Here is a 21504-nt window from a genome sequence, read left to right on the forward strand (position 1 = left end):
ACAGTGAAAGTCCATGATGTTTTCCATGTTTCATTACTTAAGAGATATGTCCAAGATGTTGATCATGTGATTGATTGGTCTGTATTGTAGGTGGAATCAGAGGGAGAATTCCAGCCAGAACTACAATGCATATTGCAATAGAAACAATGCATGTTCCAGAACAAAGCAATCAAGCAAGTTACGGTGCAGGGGAAGCACTTTGGGCTCGATGAATCTACATGGGAGATGGTTGACCAGATGCAGGCTATGTATCCTTATTTGCTGGTTGCACAGATGTGTTTGGTTCATGTATATGTGTGTGTGTGTGTGTGTGTTGTAGATACTACAATGAGCTGTGTAATAAAGCTCCAATAAGTAGTATGTTGTAAATGCTGCATCGAAATGTGTTATAAAACTCCAATAAGAAGTATGGTGTTCATGGTTTCAACAGTTTGGTATGATGTCGATGTTGCATTGTGATATGTTATAAAGCTCCATGAGCAACATGTTTAGTTGGTTATAAGTGTTATTGAACACCGAGGACGGTGTTCCCCCAAGGGGGAGGGGTTTGTAACAACCCCTAGTTGATTTCCATGTAAATAAAATAAGACCAAGGTCATGGTACACGTATTCCAAGCTGAATGTTGGGCAAAACATTATAGTGGGCATCACTTTGGGGTTAATAATGGCTATTGAATTGGGCAAAGGCATTGACAAAGAGAAAGAGGCAATAAATGACATTTAATTACGAAAATAAAGGAAATTAGGAGACAAGGAAGGTGAAGCCTTGGTTTGGTTTTGTTTTGGTTTAACCCATGAGATTCCACATTCATGCTTGGAATATGGCACGGGGGTGATTTGCCTGAAAGAGAGATTTGGATCAGCCCAATCTATGGTCGAGTGGTACGTGGAAGTCCCTGACTTGGTTGACACTTTCATATGTTAATAAGAGCTATTTTCCTATTGTAATCTATGAGCACTTGTGCTAGTAATCATATTGACATTATGGTTTATTTTCCATGGTTTCTATTATGGTATTTGTTGGTTATATGAGGTTTTCTATCTATGGTTGTTGACATGTTTTGATAAGGTGTTGAATGGTTGATGAATGCATGGGCTAACAAGTGTTATTACTGCTAGCTAGAGAGGGTTTGGAGCCTTCTTGGTGATTCTTGGATGAAAGGCATAAGTTTATGATCAGATATGCATTCATGACTTGTAGCTTACATGTTTACCATATGTTTGACGAAATTCCTGATGTGTACTAGGAAGTCTAGGGCAATTTCATGTTTCAAGTTTGAATGTTTGGCATTATTGTCAAGTTAATTATGATTCTGGAAAGTTACAGGCAGTTCTGGGTAGTGGACTAGAGACTAGCCTTGAAAAATGGCTCATATCTCAAAACTGTTGGCACTGAACTAGGAAATTTAGGTTATAACCACATGGAAGCATGCTTATGAGTGCGGTTATAGCCTCATAACCACATGCATGTTGTGTTGTAGGTGTAGTTGGAGGTTAAACTTGTGATAAAGCAGTTCTAGCTCAGGATCTGGTCATTAGAGGTTGTGGGATGACCTCTGGGTGATCTAGTGCTCCTGAGGGTCTCTGTAAGTTGTTTGTGTGTCGCCCCCACTTCCATAACTGAAACTTGGAAGTCGGGTCATATCATAGTGACACTCGTCTCATGTTTACCTTGACGAACTTGTGAATTTTGGTAAATGTGGGAGGTGGCATTTACAAATCACATCCGCAAGAAAGTCACATCCATAAAGATCAAATCTTTCTCATAGTAGTAAAAAAGACTAGCTTGCACCATGTTGGAGAGGAAAAGAATGTAATGTGTGATGATGAATGAGTGGAGTCTCTATTTATGTGAGACTCAACTCCCTCGTTTTTGCAAAAATACAAGTAAAGAAGCCGTATTGACAAGTTTATTTGTTTCACAAGATAGAGGTCACAAGCCAACCTCATAGCATAAAAACATAACAGAAATGCCGTAAATGCTCATGGGTGTGGAAGAAAATCATCCTCAAGCATGATGTCATACTCCAAATGCGCTCTAAATGCCACAAAAGGTGTCATGTGGGCCAATGATTGCTTCATACTCCAAGATGCATCTCGTAGATTATGGGCATGCCTATAATGTGCCTCCATACCAAGATGTCATCTCCATGGTGCAAAACATCTGTTGATTTTCTAGTGCTAATTAGGCAAGCACAATTTTCTGCAATTGATATTTGCTTCCAATGATATATGATATTACTTTAGCACATTCCAGACTATCATTAAGCAATTACACTTCAGAAAATTCAACTATAAATACAGTAGAAATAGTAAAGACAACAGTAGAAAAGGCATGCACAGTAGACACCTAAATTGTCTTAGGAAACCCAAACTTGGGAGAAAACCCGACAATCTTTTCTAGGAGAAATTGTTCAATTCAGCAAAAGTACAATCTGATAATCTCAAGTCAAACTTGGTCAGCTCAGACCAAAATCACAGCACTGGTCAAACCTGGTCAAATAGGCCAAAATTCAGCCTCCTGCAACTGCACAAAAACTCTTGTCAACCTCCGCCAAACATGTCGAAATGTGGCCTCTGCAACTGTCCAGAAAATTTGGTCAACCTCAATCAATTGAGAAGCCACAATTCCCATTGCTAGCTAAGAGAGGAAAGATCAGTATCAAGCTTGTTAGGATCATAAAGCATGCATTGTTTCCCAGAAAATGCTAATTCTGTTGTGTATTAATGCATGCAGTTAAATATGAAGATTTACTTTTATGGCCTTGCATTTTTAACTATATTGGCAGAACAAGATTACACATTCTAATAATCAATAGTTAACATTCAATAGAATAGTTTTATCAATTCTATGCATGATGTTATATGTCTAACCATGAATAAAGACTTCGCAAATCTAGACCACAAATTTGTTTATCAGAATAAGTTATGTCTAATGCAACAATGAAAAGAGAATTTTCATCCATTTTGTTTATTTAATTTAGTATGATACATTTTATGAAGTATATAGACTGCAAGAATTGTGTACCCTGATATATGAGCAGCCTGATTGGTTCCATTGTTTTCATTTGGAACTCATTAGGCATCTCTTTTTTTCTTCATGGGGAAAACAGAAAACTGTTCTGCTTTTCTAATTAGAATGTTGATGATATTTGGAATAATTCTTTTGCAGGCACATATTCGTTCTTTGAGAGGAAGAATATTTGAGACTATTCTAAGTCTCCGCTTTTTCATCTTTCAGTATGGTATTGTGTACAAGTTACATGCCTCGGGAAATGACACTTCACTTTTGGTAATCCTTTGTCCACTTAGGACATTTTTCCATAGGAAAAATGTGTTACTCTTTATTCTGAAGATAATGGTCAACTAAGTTGCACTTTGTATATGCCATATGCATCGCATCAAAAGGCCAACTGTCATTCAAAAATAAACCTGGCCCAGCTGAACTGTAAATGTCTCTCATATTTCATGACATTTAACCTATTACTTAAGAAAAAACTCCAAAAAATAATGTTTTACCTTTTTTCTCAAATAAAACTAAATAATGCCCATATGCATAGCTAAGCAGAATCCTCATGTCTGGCCTCTCAAAGGAGTTTTATCCACAACAGCGGCATTCTGTAAAACTGTCATCATCACAATAGAACAGCATTTCTTCATACAGAAACATATGAAGCATAAAGAAATAAAACATGAGCTGAAGAAAAATACAATTACATATCCTTTTTATTGTCATTATCCTCAAAAAAACTAGAACAAGATGTTTTCTCAACCGAACCATAGTGTGGATTGGAAGAAGAGGCAATTCCACTTCCACTTGCACGGCCATCTTCTTGCTGGAAATGCATCAAAGCTTGCTTCCAATCCTCCAAAAGATGAGTAAAATGTTTGCTGCTGCTCTAGGAAGCTCTTCCTGCTGAAGAAAACATGAGGAATGAGGGAAATGAAGTACTTTCTGATAGGAAAAGAGAGGATATTAGGGTCCTGAGAGATTTATAATTTTCTTTCAAATGAGTCTAAATATTAAGTAGTTTTAGAAGCTAATTATATGTTTCCATAATGACTCATAAAGTGTTTTTAGGCGGCCTATGGGTCCCATGGCTGCTCCACAAACATCCAAAAAAGCACTTGAAACACAGCTAGAAATTGCTGAAACACCTTGAAAATGTTGTTGGCCATAGCATATGGCTTTTCCAAATTGTGAAACACCGTATGGTATGGCCAATGGTATTTCCAAGCTGTTTCATAGTCGTTTTGGCATTTTCAAGTGTTTCAGGTACAAGAACACTACCTAGGTAGGTGTTTCCTCCCAAATAGCTTCAAATTGACTAATAACTGCTAAACCCTAATCCAATAACAATCTTAGAGAAATGTTTTTCTACCTAAAAGCCCATTTTACCCATTCTATGACAAAGTTTGAGTTCCCAAATACTTGCATCTTATTGAATCCTTTTTTGATGGCAATCTTCAGTAGATTTATTTAATAGAGCATGTAATTTAGCCCAATTCTTTGTTCCTTTGCCCAAACCCATCTTGAAAGATAAATAGCATTGATCAAAGACACGTGAAATGTGAAATTTCCACAATTGCAATAAACTGGAATTTAATCTTATATCTACTGGAGATTATTTGTCTTTTGTAATTTACTTTACGAAAATAACAATTAAATCACTACTGAAATGAACTCAAACAGCAACATAATAGCAAATAAACACACAGCCAGCAAATTGATACACATATGGATGCCAATATCACTGAGTCATTTTATTAATCCACTAGAAAGAGTACATTAGCATGAAGAATAGTGGAACCTGAGCTTGCCAGGCAAGAGGAGAAAACCCAGAAAAAGATCTCTGACCTAGATGATGAATGACCATGGCAATGATGTAGACGGCCCGACAAGAAGACTGCTGCAAACCTGCTACTGCAAAACAGCTCTCCTCAAAACTCTAATGAAGCACTGTGAGACTTTTGAGTGAAATCTCCTCAAGAGCGTTGGGTTTCCGTCCAACACCCACTAGCACACCCGAGGGTTTCTGTCCTGGGGCTTAGAAGTTGGGAACTAGGTTCTCCAAACCTCATCAATAGAAAATAGCAATAATCCAAGATGATTCCTAATGGCCTCCTCCTCTTCTTTTATAAATCTGATGGAACCCTCTAGAACTTTCTATTTTACTATTATTTTAATCATGGAGCACTTTTCCCTCTTTTTATTTCAATTAAATATTATTTTTAATGTGGGAAAATGGTAAATTGGCCACCATAGTCTCTTCGACCACTGAAAGTCACTTCTCAACATCCCATCTTGTAGATCTTCTTGTTCCGGTTCCAACAAGCTATTACACTGAGGTGTCCCATCAATTAATCCTCCCGAAAAGCCACCTCGAGCATAATTAATTTAGGTCCCATAATAATGCAATTTTTGAAAGTTGTCGGAATGCAACAGAATGAAAGGAAAATTATGTGGGTGATGGAATATGCCAAGCAAATGCCATCGAATCCCACAAACTCTCCTCAAAACTCCCTTGAAACCCTTGGTGACATAAACCTGCTCTCATGATTTGGCCATTCCGTGCCTTAGAAATCCATCCTGACTGTACTATGGAGGAAAATAAAAATGGGGATATGACAAATCCTCCCACCCCAAGATTGCTTGCCCTCAAGCAATTTGCACCTGTCCACTGTAAAGGCATCTGCAAACTGATACTAGGATCCCATATGAACCACTGGTCCATGTCATGCCCCCAAGAAATCCAACATGACTGGACCCCTCAATACCTAAATCCCATGACCATCTCTGCCTCATCCTACTATTAGTAGGCCCACCTGGATCCCAATGCCAACATGGTCAATCATCGCCCAGGTCCCATGGCTCGAACTATACTTTCTCTCCAGCTATAACTGCTGCTCCATCAAGCGAATACCAACTCATCACCACTCTCCAATCCAACCTCTGGCATAGGCCGAGGTCGACCCCACTTTGCTGATGCTGGGCTAGTGCAACTGAAATACTAATGAACTGTTAGTCCACATCCCACTACCCACTGAAACGTGTAGTAACCCTCTCATCTAAGGGCTCCTGCTGTATTTTCCCTAGACTAAGGATGATACTCCATCAAAAGGATACCAACTCATGATCTCTTGCCAATCTATCTCAAATGCGTAGGCACCTGTATATGGAACAAGCCCCCTATGTTGCACCATGCCCATCTCACGCAACTCTGTTTGGCCAATCAGCAATAACCATCGAGAAATTCCTGCCTCTCTCCTTGTAATGGGTACAAGTGGCCAAACTGTGCTACAAGCTCTATCTATGTACTCCTGGAGAGTGTTGCTCCCTGAAGTTACTACAGCTCTGTCAACTGCCTGTGCATCTACCCGCACCTCATATGTGGGTTGACTCACAGGTGGATGCACCAACGTCTCCAGAAGATCCTCTCTCGTTTGTCTGACAGTTCCATGCTCATATAGTCTACTCGTTACCTGCAAAATTGTCCTGTCAGGTCCCAATGCCTCCTAATAACCAATATCTACAAAAACTACCTCTCTAGTGGCTACCTGGACATCTGCCTACTCCTCACCAATGGTTGGCCCTAAGGATGTTTGTTCATCCTCCTCCGTCATGGGCTCAACATGAACCCCTAGCTGAATCTCCAAAGATGGCCCATCATGCGTACAATGCTGCGCTATGTGTTGCTCATGCTGAATGATCATAGGTGGCCCATCTCCTTGAATATCCCCCATGGGCTCTACTGACTGTTCACAAGAGTATGTATCTAGGTTGTTGTCAACAACTCCATGCAATTGCTCATGCTCCTCAAAGGTATCCTCGTAAGAACCCATGGACTCAATTAAAGAAGAATTCTCATTTGGAAAGTCAGAAGGATCCTCCTCCCGATCTACCTCAGTCATCTCTACTGTATCACCCAAGAATGAGTGGTCAAGTCCCTAAGGCTTCTTGTAGGTGAAGCAAAGACTTTTTCTCCTCAGTTCATTCTTACTGATGGATGGTCACCACAAATCCTCCGCAACTCCTCCTGGGTTAGCTGCCTTCTGAAGAACCACATGTTTTGCTCAACCATCCTTTCGGCGAGCTCATAGGCCACTGGTGAGACATCCTACATCTTCCTCCAAATGGCTAATAATGGTCTATAGTTGCTTGCAAATGATGTCACCCTCGACTAATAATGAAGACAAGGTATCTTGCATGTTGGCTTTTACCTCCTCAGGGTGATGCTCTCTAATGTTGGTGAAGAAGAATTGGCACATCTGGAGAATCAGATTATCTTGCTCCAGATTAAGCATGAGTACATAGGATCTGATTTTGGCCATAATGTCTAAGATCATATGCCTTCTATCAAAGTTTGAACTCTAAGTGTCATGCAGTCCTGAATAGAACTCTACAATTAGATGAAAGATCCTCTTCATGATGTCATCATTATAGGGAGGAAAGGGTGATACTATCCTCAAAATATCGTTGAAACAAGAGGCAATTATAAGCTTGACTCTTTCACTCGGATGCTCCAAGAATCTGGCTTATACCATTGCAAGCATAGCTAGCTCCAGAGCCCAATTTAAACTCCAATCAGATTTCTCCACCTTGGAAAGAAAGGATTTCAGCTCTTCCAATGTGAGGTCATCTCCTGATCGTCCAACCTTTAAGTCTGACCCAAGTGCGAAAATCCAATTCCCCACTTCTTTCTCCTTTTGTAAATCCCTGTGCTTGAAGCACGAGAATTCAGAAATCCATATTTATACATATATTTTATTAATTATTGAATGATGATTTACAGAATGAGAGGCCCTGGCTTAAATATAGCCTTGGGTGCCTCTTGGTAAATGGATCATGCCCTTTGGCTATTAACTAATAATACAAATAACTAATTTTTATATAACATTGCCTTCCTCCCAAAAAAGTGCTTTTTCCTCAAAGCATATGTAACGAGGGATATGGTCGAAGAAATGCTTCAGTCTCCCAAGAAGCTTCTTCTTTTGGTAAGTCCTTCCACTTGATCAGGTATTCCTTGATTACACGAGAACAAAACTTCTTTTCCCTGGTGGATATGATACCTTCTAGCTCTAAAATGACCCTCCCTTCATCATCTAAGGATGGAAACGTTGTTTGTGTTGATTGATGGTCAGAAAGTGCCCTTTCAAGGTAGGATACATGGAAGACGTTGTCGACACGACTTTTATTTGGAAGGCTTAAACTATATGCAACTTGGCTGATCTTTTTGTTGATCTGATATGGTCCATATAACTTTGGTGCCAATTCTCCAACTGCAAATTCTTTCTCGGTTCTGTTTCGGTCAGCTTGCTACTTCATACGGTTTCTTGCATTATTTAAATTTTGTTTTCGTCGTTCGAGTTTGGACGACCTTTTGGGTTTCTTTTGGCTGGTTTTTAACAGCTGGTAGTTTTTTTCTAGATGATAGCTAGGTCCTTCCATTTTGGAGGTTCGTACCCATACAGAGCTTGAAATGGAGTCATTTTTGCTGATGTGTGGTAAGTAGAATTGTACCACCATTCAGCGAGATGTAACCACTGAACCCACTTATTTTGTTTGTCTGTGGCATAACAACATAGGTAATCTTCCAAACATTTATTGACAACCTCTGCTCGGCCATCTGTTTGAAGATGGTAAGCAAAACTCATGTTGAGGTAGGTTCCTATATGACTGAATAATTCCTAAATTTGGCATCTCTATCGCTCACAATGACCTTTGGAAATATGTGTAATTTGTAAATATTTTTGCAAAATATCTCAACGATTTGTTTTGCTGAGTCTGATTTCTTCATTGCAATAAAGTGAGCATACTTGGTGAGTCTGTCGACTACTACAAGAATCTTATCCTTACCATCAGATACAGGTAAACCTTCAATAAAGTCCATTGATATTTCTTCCCATTTTTGATTCGGAATGTTTAAGGGATGAAGTAGTCCGGGTGTCATAATAATTTCACTTTTATTCCTTTGACATTTATTGCATTCTGCTACATATTTCTGAATATCGTTACTCATCCCCTTCCAAAAGAATGACTGGCGTGCATTATAGTAAGTTTTAAAGAATCCCAAATGTCCGTCTAACAGTGAATCATGTGACTCCTTTAGGATCTTGGTTGTAAACTTGAAGTTTGAATTCAGATAGATTCTTCCCTTGTACCATAGCATGTCATTCTTCCATTCCCATTTTGAGTTGTGCAGAAGGTTATTCATTATAGCGCCTGTTTCTGGATCTTTTGCATATTCACTTCAAATCTCATTAAGCCATTTAGGAACAATAACTGAAACTGCAAGTAGTGTCGGTACTTCGTCTTTCCTAGACATGGCATTTTCCACTATATTGTCCTTTCCTGTTTTGTGAAATATCTTTATGTCAAAGGCAACACTTTTTTCAATCCACTTTGTTGTTCTTCAAAAAGCGTTTTTTTTTTTTTGGAGAAGGTACTAGAGACTATTATGGTCTATTTGTATGGAAAACTTACTTCCCAAAAGATATTGCCTCCACTTGGCTAGTGCGTACATGATAACAAGCATTTCTTTGTTGCATGTAGATTTAAGATGTTCTCATCTCTTGAGTTTCCTGCTCTCAAAAGCTCTTAGATGCCCATCTTGCATTAACATTGCTCCTATACTAAAACCTAAAGCATCACACCCAATGATAAATGGTTTAGAGAAATCTAGAGTTGCCAATACCGGGGCATTAGACCTGACTTCCTTCAATTTTCAAAACACTTTCCTGCTTCCTCATTCTGTTCGAATGAGTTCTTCTTTAAAAGGTTTGTTAGGGGTGCGGTTATATGTGCATAGTTTTTAATAAATCTTCGATAATATCTAGTCAATCCTAAGAACCCTCTTCGCTTGGATATATTAATTGGTTTGGTCCATTCCCTTATAGCCTTGATTTTATTAGGATCCACTTTTACTCCTTCATGGGATATTATGTGTCCGAGATATTCTACTTCTTCCTTCCCAAAGGTGCATTTGGACTTCTTGGCATAGAACTGATGCTCTTCCAATAATGTAAGAACTTTCTCCAAATGTTTTAAGTGCTCCTTCCAAGTTTTATTGTAAATTAAAATGTCATCAAAGAACACTAACATGAACTTCCTTAGATATGGACAGAATAACTCATTCATAGTAGCTTGGAATGTTGTTGGTGCATTGGTTAACCCAAAATGCTTTACTTTAAATTCGTAGTGACCTTCACGTGTTCAAAACGCAGTTTTTGGTATGTCTTCCAACCTTATTCTGATTTGATAATACCCTGACCTTAAGTCCAATTTTGAGAAATATTTAGCGCCATTTAGTTCACCCAACATTTCATCGATGAGGGGAATTGGGAACTTGTTTTTAATTGTTATTTTGTTTAGTCCAAGATAATTGATGTATTACCTGAATGATCCATCTTTTTTCCACACCAATACAACTAGAGCAACATACAGACTTTTACTTTTTGACATGATGCCATACTTTAAAAGATCTTGGATTAATCTCTCAATTTCCTTTTTTTGATGATGGATATATCGGTAAGGTTTGATGTTGACGTGGTTTGATCCTGCTTTGACTTCTATTGTATGCTCGATTTCTCTATTAGGAGGCATTTTCATGGGCAAGTCTTGGAATACTTTTTCGTGCTTTTGAATTAGCTCTTGTACTTATGGTGCTTCTTTGCTGATCAATTTTGAAGTTAACATTTCTAATTGGTGACATTTTACTACATAAGTTGATGCTCCTCTTCAAATCATTTTCATCATTTGGAATGATGATACGATTTGATTCTCAGGTGCTTGGAACCCATACAATTTATATTTCTGCCCTTCCCATTTAAATTTTATAAACCACTTTTGATGGTTGGCAGAGCAAGTACTGAGGGTTTTAACCATTGGATACCTAAGACCACATCCACTCCTCCTAATGGTACCATGTAGAACAAATATTCTAAATTAAAGTCTTGAATCTGCAATTTGACTTTATGGCATTTCCCTACTTTTTCAATCTTCTTACCATTGGCTACCATAACTTTCATGTTGAGCATGGGAGATGTGGTAATGTTGAGTCTCTTCGCCATGGCTGAGTCCAAAAAATTGTGGGTACTATTGTTATCGATGAGAACCATTACATTGTTCTTCTCGATATGTCCTTTTAATTTTAATGTCTGGGGTTGAGATATACCTTTCATGGCCGATAATGATACTTGCAGAATGCTCTCGTCATCTAGTTTTGGAGATAATTCCGAGGAATTCTCAGTTTCTTCTACGTCTGATTCATAACTGTCTAAATCATTAGTTTCTTCACAGTTATACAGGTTTTTGGTCTCTTTTCCTTTTACACACCTATGTTTAGGGTCCCATTTTTCGCCACAACATTTGCATTTTCCCTTTGTCATCCTTTGCATTTCCACGTTAGTTTTTTTCTCCTATATTGAAACTTGAAGCATCACACTCAATGATAAATGGTTTAGAGAAATCTAGAGTTGCCAATACCGAGGCATTAGACATAACTTCCTTCAATTCTTCAAAACACTTTCCTGCTTCCTCATTCCATTGAAATGAGTTCTTCTTTAAAAGGTTTGTTAGGGGTGTGGTTATATGTGCATAGTTTTTAATAAATCTTTGATAATATCCAATCAATCCTAAGAACCCTCTTAGCTTGGATATATTAACTAGTTTGGTCCATTCCTTTATAGCCTTGATTTTATTAGGATCCACTTTTACTCCTTCATGGGATATTATGTGTCTGAGATATTCTACTTCTTCCTTCCCAAAGGTGCATTTGGACTTCTTGGCATAGAACTGATGCTTTTCCAATAATGTAAGAACTTTCTCCAAATGTTCTAAGTGCTCCTTCCAAGATTTATTGTAAATTAAAATGTCATCAAAGAACAGTGACACGAATTTCCTTAGATATGGACGGCATAACTTGTTCGTAGTAGCTTGGAATGTTGTTGATGCATTGGTTAACCCAAAAGGCTTTACTTTAAATTCATAGTGACCTTCATGTGTTCAAAATGCAGTTTTTGGTATGTTTTCCAACCTTATTTTCATTTGATAAAACCCTAACCTTAAGTCCAATTTTGAGAAATATTTAGTGCCATTTAGTTCACCCAACATTTCATCGATGAAGGGAATTGGGAACTTGTTTTAAATTGTTATTTTGTTTAGTCCATGATAATCAATGTATAACCTAAACGATCCATCTTTTTTCTGCACCAATACAACTGGAGCAACATACAGACTTTTACTTTTTGACATGATGCCACACTTTAAAAGATCTCGGATTAATCTCTCAATTTGCTTTTTTTGATGATGGGGATATTGATAAGGTTTGATGTTGACGGGGTTTGATCCTGCTTTAACTTCTATGGTATGCTCGATTTCTCTATTAGGAGGCGTTTTCATGGGCAGGTCTTGGAATACTTTTTCATGCTTCTGAATTAGCTCATGTACTTTTGGTGCTTCTTCGCTGATCAATTTTGAAGTTAACATTTCTAATTGGTGACATTTTACTACATAGGTTGATGCTCCTCTTCGAATCATTTTCATCATTTGGGATGATGATACAATTTAATTCTTAGGTGCTTGGATACCATATAATTTATATTTCTGCCCTTCCCATTTAAATTTTATAAACTTCTTTTGATGGTTGGGAGAGTATGTACCGAGGGTTTGTCACCATTGGATACCTAAGACCACACCCACTCCTCCTAATGGTACCGTGTAGAACAGATATTCTAAATTAAAGTCTTGAATCTGCAATTTGACTTTATGGCATTTCCCTACTTTTTCAATTTTCTTACCGTCAGCTACCATAACTTTCATGTTGGGCATGGGTAATGTGAAAATGTTGAGTCTCTTTGCCATGGTTGAGTCCAAAAAATTGTGGGTACTACTGTTACCGATGAGAACCATTACATTGTTCTTCTTGATATGTCCTTTTAATTTTAATGTCTGGGGTTGTGATATACCTGTCATGGCTGATAATGATACTTGTAGAATGCTTTCGTCATTTAGTTCTAGAGATAATTCTAGGGAATCCTCGATTTCTTCTACGTCTGGTTCATCACTGTTGAATCATTAGTTGTTTCACATTTATACAGGTTTTTGGTCTCTTTTCCTTTAACACGCCTATGTTTAGGGTCCCATTTTTCGCCACAACATTTGCATTTGCCCTCTGTCGTCCTTTGCATTTCCACGTTAGTTTTTTCTCCTTCACGAAGATGTGGTGGAACATATTTTGTGTTATTCCTATTCATAGACTGGGGAATTCTTTGTCTCAAATATACTCTTTATGCCTTTGACCACAACATCTTGTCAAATTTCTTTTCAGCAACTTTTGCTTTTTGTCTTGCTACTTCTATCAACATAATGTCATGAAGCTCATGTTCTGCTTGTAGATGGGGGTTAAGTCCCGAGGTGTATGATTGAATGAGACGAGTTTCTGATAAGCCAGGTACTCGTGTTGCCAAAGTCTCCCATTCTCGAGTGTATTCATCCACATCTCCTTTTTGTCGCAATCTGGTGAGTGATGAGAGGAACTCTTCTTCCTTGACACCTTGGAAGCTTTTAAAAAACACATCCTTAAATTTCCTCCAACTGATAACAAGTGTTATCTTCGTCCACTACATATACCAATTATATGCTTCGCCTTCTATTTTCATGGAAGCATGCCTGATCTTTTCGTCATCATTGTCAATATCGTAAATCTCGAAATATTCTTCTACTTTATTGAGCCAAGCAACGCTGCATTTTTCGTTACCGTTGAATTTGAATAGCTCAACTTTTGCTCTTCGTTGATATGTCGCTATCGGCGGAGTGAAAAAGGGGTATTGATTTTAAAACGTCATATTGGTGTATGGATTCTAGAGCTGCTTATTTTGAAAATTCGTGTTACTATTTTCTTGATTAAGCGTGGAAGATGTCTTTAAAGATTCGGGTTTCTCATGTGCATCTCATGATTTTGACGAATCTGGAGAATTGAGATGTTGAGTAGCCTCATTACTTTGGAGTATTTGATTGGGCGTAATCTTCAAGTTGGTACAAATACAACCCAACATCACCATAGCTTGATCCACCTTAACTGAAAGGTGTGCTTGATCCTTTTTAAATTCATTCTTGTTCTCCTCGAGCTAACTCTTTATTCCCTTTGTTGTGTTCTGGAGCTCCTCTATTTTATGACCTTGTCCAATTACCTTAGTCTCAAGGTCTACTAGTCTCTTATTGAAATCAGTCATCGACATTGATGATGCCATTGAGCGGGTCTAAAGTGGAGTATATCTATCCAGCTTAACTCTTTTCCTTAACTTGATCCTATTTTTTTAATTAATTAATTAATTTTTCTTTTAAATAACTAAATTAAATTAATTAATTTAATTATATTTTTATAATATATAGTGTTTTTTTTTAAAGAAGCTTAGGAAGAAAGGGTGTGCATATTTTGCATGTCTGGCGCTATGGAATCGGAAAAACATTTCATTTTGGAATGCGATGCATTCAAAGACATCAGAGAAAGTTATGAGAACATGTTAGCATCAGTTCCTTGGCATTGTCTTTTTAGTGAAGAGATTGTTGGAAGGTTGGGTCAGCTCATCATCAATTTGAATTGGAAAAGCACTGAATTGCAAAGAGCGAAAAGCAGGGAACTAATGGTCTCATAGACTATTTTTAGTCTCGTGGACCTTTAAATATCATTTCATTTCATAATATATAGTTACATTAATGAATCTGACCGAGGGTTGTATCGTTTGACTTGCGGCTAAGAAAAACGACGATGTGGGATCCGGAAAGGAGATTGGAAAAACGATGGCTCGAGTTGGATGCAGGTTGACGGGAACGAAGACTGGTGGAACAAGGAAAACGCTGGCAAGAAAGTGATTGACCAGATGACGTCAATAGAAGAACGATGGTCAGCGTAAAAACCGTGGTAGAGATATCGGTTTTCAACAGAGAATGGCAGAGGGGACCACACGGGCAGTGGCAGTGCTGCGTAGGCGGAGGGGATAACGGCGGTGTGACTGGGATGGTAGGGCCATCGACAAGAAGACAGCGTAAGGTGGCAGACGGTTGTGGCAGGGAGATCGGGTGGTGGAAGAGTGAACGGGTGTAGGGTGTGGCATGTCGGCAGCGAACAATGGTGGGAAAGGGGAATGTGAACAACAAACATGGTGAATCGATGGGCGAGGGGGACAAGGAAGCGGTCAGATGGGTAGGACAAAATTGACAGAGGATGGGATGCAGCGGGATAGCGAAGTGGGTCGTGATTGTATGCGGTGGGGTAAAAACGCTTCTGTGCAGCGCCTTGCCAGAAAACCAAACCACCTCCGATACCAAATGAAGCATGAGAATTCAGAAATCCATATATATATATATATATATATATATATTATTAATTATTGAATGATGATTTACAGAATGAGAGACCCTAACTTAAATATAGCCTTGGGTGCCTCTTGGTAAAGATGATCATCATGCCCTTTGCCTATTAACTAATAATGCAAATAACTAATTTTTAGATAACAGAGTTGTAACATATTATGGACCTTTCTCGAGAAAGGTCTGCTATTTTTTCTTGCTTTTGGCTGATCAGAAGAGGTACAGCTGCTAAAGGATTTGAATTGTTGATCAAGCTCCTTGAGGATTTCTAGGGACCTTTCAAGGTTCATCTTACAATGCCCAGATTCCCAGCCTGGGATGTCTTGGAAAAACCACAAATTTTGAATTTATATATATTTTGGTTCACTGTCGAGTTTTTACAAACAATTTGTATGCGGATTACTGTAGGTGACTTTGTGGGTTTTCATATGTATAATGAACATATGTGCCACTCAAAAAGAAAACAACATTCTTCAACAGGCCACTTTGCATCCAATTTAAAATATACACATACTACTGATAATACATCTTCCAGCCCATGAAGAGGAATTACCAAGAAATACCAGTGACTGATTGAAGAAGTAATAACATATGCAGATTACCTTTCAGGAAGGATGATATCAGAAATAAAGACCCCCTCCAACAGCGATGAGCATGTGCGTATTATGCCTTAAAAGCCCAAATAAAATATCAGTCCCATAATACTATTCTTCCAGCCATAAACATTAATTACATTGATTGTCTTCAGCTCTTTATCAGCCCCTTCTTCATCATGAAACTCAGTCCCTTTTTAACTATGAATAATAGCAACTGAAAATAGGATACTTGGCCCCTCCAAGGAAAATGAACCCGACAAATAATAATAACTCAGCCCAAAACCTGCAAACAAAATTAATGTGACTCTTATAAATGTGATCCTTTTTGTACAGCTACAAACTCTGCTGTTAACTACAAACAGTATGGCTCCTTGTGGAAGTAATGAAATCAATCCCCTGATGCTTCAGTCAATTCGCCATTCAACAGACTGGCACTGTGGCTACCAACAATTCTGCCCTCTAGAATTTTCTCAAAATTTCACAGTGTTTTCTGAGTTAGAGGTCTTTTCTCTGGTCAAGGGTTTTAACAAGCATTTCACATGCGAGCTGTTGTAGGTGTAAGTTTGTTTGTCTAGAATGAATTTACAAGTACAGTGGCACAATTGGGAATACCAGAGCTTGAACCCAACTCAAAGAATTGCTGGAATATCACATACTATTGTGCATAACATAAAATCACTGATATCTACTAATTTAGCCCATTAACAATACATTTCGGCACTGACATACAACTCAGAAATATTGTTCAACACAAATATTTTCTACAACTTCTGCAATTATAAAGTGAAAGATTTGTAACAGAGAGAATAGAAAATGGAACCTGGTAACCTTTCAAGCTTTGTTTAGGTATTAGCTACCCTTTTTTTTGGTGGCCACTTTGAAGCTACAGGTAGCCATGCAGTGCAAGAGAAATTGAGAGTTTGCCTGGTGAATGAATATGCACAGCGACAGCCTTTATTAACCCTCTGTGCGGACTAGTTCAGCCTCTGATTTTTGTCTCTTCCAGCACTTGGACACTTCAGCAATCGAGCAACCATCTCAGAGATACTTCGCTTGGCCACTCCACAAACATGCACAAATAAACTCTTCCCTCAATCTCGTGTTACAGCCATTGCAAAGTCGATTGCCTCTGTAACAGACTCGTTCAATGCAAGGAAAATATGCTTAGAACTGAAATCTGAAACTCCTGGCATCCAATAAGAGAAAACCAAATTCTTTCAGCAGAAGAACGCTGTACCCACTACATAGTCCAGTTGTATGCTGAAACTCGGTTTTCTACTGAAGGGAAACTCATCTTCTTTTCCAAATATTATTTGGTCTGCTCAACTCAGATTAATGACAAAGAAATTCGATCACTGGTGCAATAACAATTTCAGCCACACTTGGCTCCAATGTTAAACTCAGTCTCTGCAAAATAATTCTGCATCTTCAGATTTGACCTGCGGCTCCTTCAGATGAGTTGATTTGGTCTTTCTAGGGTCCTCTCCTAAAATGTGTTGGTGAACGCGTGGTTTTCTGGAGAAATGATGAATATGACTAGCCGGCAGAAAGCTAACCACAGTCCACAATAACATACATTTGACCTCAAAAGATTAATTTGGTCACCCTTTTAATAATCTTGGTCTTTGGCCTTTTAAATAATTCGGCCAAATATTAATCTCACTCCACGACACTGTTAAAAGAAAATAATTTGGGACAATAAGTATAATGTTTGCCTCTTTGTAAAATTCGGGCCAAATAAAAATGTAATCTTTGAATAAAATTTTGGCCCCTTTATAATGCAATGGCCTCTTTTGAAAACAAAGATCACACACCTGGCTCACTTGTAACATTGGGCCATTTTTTTGAATTCTTATTATGCCTGCAACAATTTGTCATAAATTCTGTAGGATATTTGTGTGACAAATTTGCAAACAATAATGAGCTCAATAAACTTGGCACATTAAAAACACTCATACTTGTGCTTTCAAAATTTGGCTTGAAATTGATCTGCAAATTAAACCCTTGGGCTGGCAGGAACACCAACTCTGGTTCCCCTGTAATATCCCTAATGGAAAATTGAAGAATTTCAAACCCCACTCCAGTTATCAATTTTCCTTATCACTCCATGCATTTAGTTTTAAATCCAAGCATGATAAAAATTCTAAAATCTGGAAATGACAATATTTTCTGAAAACACAAATTTAGAGATTTCACAGCTGCTAAAATTGCAGAAATAAAACACAACAAACTTATGACAGTGACACACATAAAATAATACAGTGATTTTTGGTCAATGTGACTCTGGAAAAACCCCCCTACAACTCTTGGGGAAAACTAGTTTGAGAGCTCTTCTTTATTTCTGGAAATATTTTTACAAAGAAATTGAAATATACAGTAAAAATTCTAGCAACCACAAATTACAACTTATCTCTATTTCCGTGCTTGAACTTTGCCTCAAAAATCGTGCCTATCAGCAAACTGCCAAGACAAAAAAATTTCCAGCAATAAAACAATATTAAATGTTGTACGGCCTGCCTCGAAAATCATGCTCGGAACTTGTTGTACAAACTGTACGGATTTTAGCAGTACAGATACCTCGAAAATCATGCTCAAAAGTTGCCTCAAAATTCGTGCCCTTGCTTTTGTCCCTTTTCCTCGATTTGTGTCTTTTCTTCTGCTGTACGGTTTTGCCTTGGGATGCGTGCCAATAAATGATGCTGCCCAAATTTGCTGAAATGTCTTCTTGCTACTCTCATTCACTTCTTCACTGCGCATAAATTTTCTCTTTGCTCCCTCTTCTCTTTCTCTCAAATGCTCATGAAAGAATGAATTGATCTTTTTTTCTCTTCTCCTTTGACTCTCTAAATGACCTTTTGGATTACCCTAAGATCTAATGGCTGAGATTCATTTAGATCTAGGGATGAGAATAATGTGCATTTATTTCTCACTTTCTATTTTTTTAACTCACCCACTTAAATAAAGACCCACTTAGCGTTTTATTTCCATAGTTACTTTTTCGCTTTCTAATTCTTCATTGACTTTAATAAAGTCACCTTTAAATTAAAATGTAACTTTACCACTTATAAAGTCACTTCTAAATTAAATTGACTTTACCACTTATAAATTCACTTTAGGAGAAAACTACAAATAAATTTGGACACTTTTTTCTTGGCCAAAAATCAAAGCCTTAGTGAACCACTTGTCCTCTGGTACCCAAATTTTAACACTCCCTCTTACCAAGGAAAGCGTTCCTTACCACTCCTATCTTGTCTCTGAAGTAGACATGCTTGCCCCGTGGTAAGGCTTTGGTGAAAATGTCCGCTACCTGCTCATTTGTGGAAATGTACTCAAGCTTGATAGCTCCCTTTTGGACAATCTCTAATGAAGTGATACTTGATCTCAATATGCTTTGACCTGTCATGAAAAACTGGATTCTCCGTGAGTTTTAGCAACTTTGATTATCACAGTAAATTACTGAAGGTTTCAATGCCTGACCAAATAGACCAAACTTCCCCAAACTAGCAACCATATACTCTGCCTCAGTTGAGCTCAATGCAGTTGACTGTTGTTTCCGGCTGATCCACGACACAACTACCAAACCCAACCCAAAACAACACCCGGAAGTACTCTTCCTATTTGAAGCACAACCTGCCCAATCTGAATGCATGTACCTTGCCAGTCTCACTCCATCACCCTGTCTATAATCCAGACCAAAATCCACAATCCCCTGCAACTGACTCATAGTGTTAACTACAAAACATATATCTGGTCGAGTGTTGACCAAATACATCAATTTATCAATCAGTTGTCTGTATAGAGTAGGATCCACCAACTCAGAATCAGAAGCGTGAAGCTTCTTCCAGTTAGTGATCATAGGTGTAGAGATGGGTTTGCAGTCCTCCATGTGAAATCTGCTAAGAATATCCACAATGTACTTACCTTGTCCTAGGAAGAAATGCCCCTCCTCCTACCACACCTCCAATCCCAGAAAATAATGCATCAAGCTGATATCCTTTATCTCAAACTCTGAAGCAAGATTTCTCTTGCAACCCTCAATGAGTTTCTCTGCACTAGTGATGATCAAGTCATCAACATACAACACCAGAATGGGAGGCTCCTCATCCACCACAATGAAGTATAGGTTCAAATCAACCTCACTCTTTATGAAACCCAACTGCCACAAATATGTATCAATCCTCGAGTACCAAGCTCTAGGAGCTTGCTTCAGGCCATAGAGTGCCTTTTTCAATCTGCATGCATGAGACTCCTTCCCATGCACCTCAAAGCCCTGCATCTACTCACTATAAACCTCCTCCTGAATGAAGCCATTGAGAAATGCGGTCTTCACATCCATTTGGTGGATCTTCCAACCCATCTCTGCTGCAATTGATATAATGGAGCGAATAGATGTATACCGAGCTACGGGAGCGAAGGTCTCCTCATAGTCAACTGCCTCTACCTGTGAGAACCCTCTCGCCACAAATCAAGCCTTGAACTTCTCGATGCTGCCATCTGCAACATGCTTTATCTTGTAGAGCCATCTGGAATTAACAATTGATTTACCTTTAGACCTCTCTCCAGACCTGTTGGCTCGCTGCCTCCTCATAACTAAAAGGCTCGGAGTCAACAATGCTCGTTACCAATGCCATGTAACTACGGAACTGCTCAGGTGGTTTACTCTCTCTAACCTGTCTCTTTGGCCCAGCAACTAATGTGGCCTTGCGCAAGCTATCTTGAAGCCACTTGGGCTTCCTCTTTCCTGAGCATACTTCTCCCACTGGAGTGAAAGAATCCTCATCATCATCAAAAGCCTGAACTTCTGAAGGCCTGCCAACTAACCTCATGCCTGAAGCTGTGCCTGTGGATGCTAAAGTACCGTGCGAACTATCCATTAGTGGACTACCCTGTGAACTTCTTTGCAGACTACGCTGCATGCTGCTCGAAGAACCACCCACCTGACTCTTAGAGCCACTGCTCACTGATGGACCTGACACTATAATTGATGTACCTCCTGATCCCTAACCACTAGATTCCTGTGACTGACTCAGCTGCTCCTGAGGAACTGGTGACTCTGGATACTCTAACTCCCATGATCTCCTAAAAGCTCTCTCCTCCTCGAACTTCACATCCCGCCTGACAACCACTTTCCTCTGCGCAGTAATACAAATTCGATAAGCTTTCGAGGTCTCTCTATAACCCACAAAGATGCCCTTGTCTACATTGGACTCTAGTTTGGTCCTGTTCTCCTTAGGGACATAGGAATATGTAAGGCACCCAAAGATACAAAAGTGCCCAAAATCAGGCTTCTTCCTAGAAAAGGACTCCTCCGAAGTCGCATTCCCCAAGGCACGATGTGGACTCTTGTTCTGCAAGTACACATCAATGTTGCAGGCCTCTGCCCACAAAAATAAAGGTAACCCTTGATCATGAAGCATGGCAAAGCAGCCCCTACCATGGATCTATTCTTCCTCTCTGCAACACCATTCTGCTGGGGGTTGTAAGGAACTGTGAACTCCCTCCTAATGCCTGCCTTAGCACAAAAATCAACAAACTCAC

At 38.8% G+C, this 21504-nt stretch overlaps 1 protein-coding gene across 3 annotated transcripts in view; it reads left to right on the plus strand.

Annotated features, from left to right (window-relative positions):
* LOC149234971 (callose synthase 9-like) overlaps positions 1–21504 on the plus strand; it is a 385867-nt gene that overhangs the window by 346159 nt on the left and 18204 nt on the right. For all 3 annotated transcript variants that reach the window (XM_089372025.1, XM_089372026.1, XM_089372024.1), the window contains one exon: positions 3173–3292. In XM_089372025.1, coding sequence (XP_089228151.1) covers positions 3173–3292 — 120 coding nt within the window. The remainder of the gene's footprint in view (positions 1–3172; positions 3293–21504) is intronic.

This window comes from Pinus tabuliformis, chromosome 8 (assembly GCF_031772625.1).
Source record: "Pinus tabuliformis cultivar Carrire ecotype Pingquan chromosome 8, CPIR1, whole genome shotgun sequence".
Taxonomy (NCBI): domain Eukaryota; kingdom Viridiplantae; phylum Streptophyta; class Pinopsida; order Pinales; family Pinaceae; genus Pinus; species Pinus tabuliformis.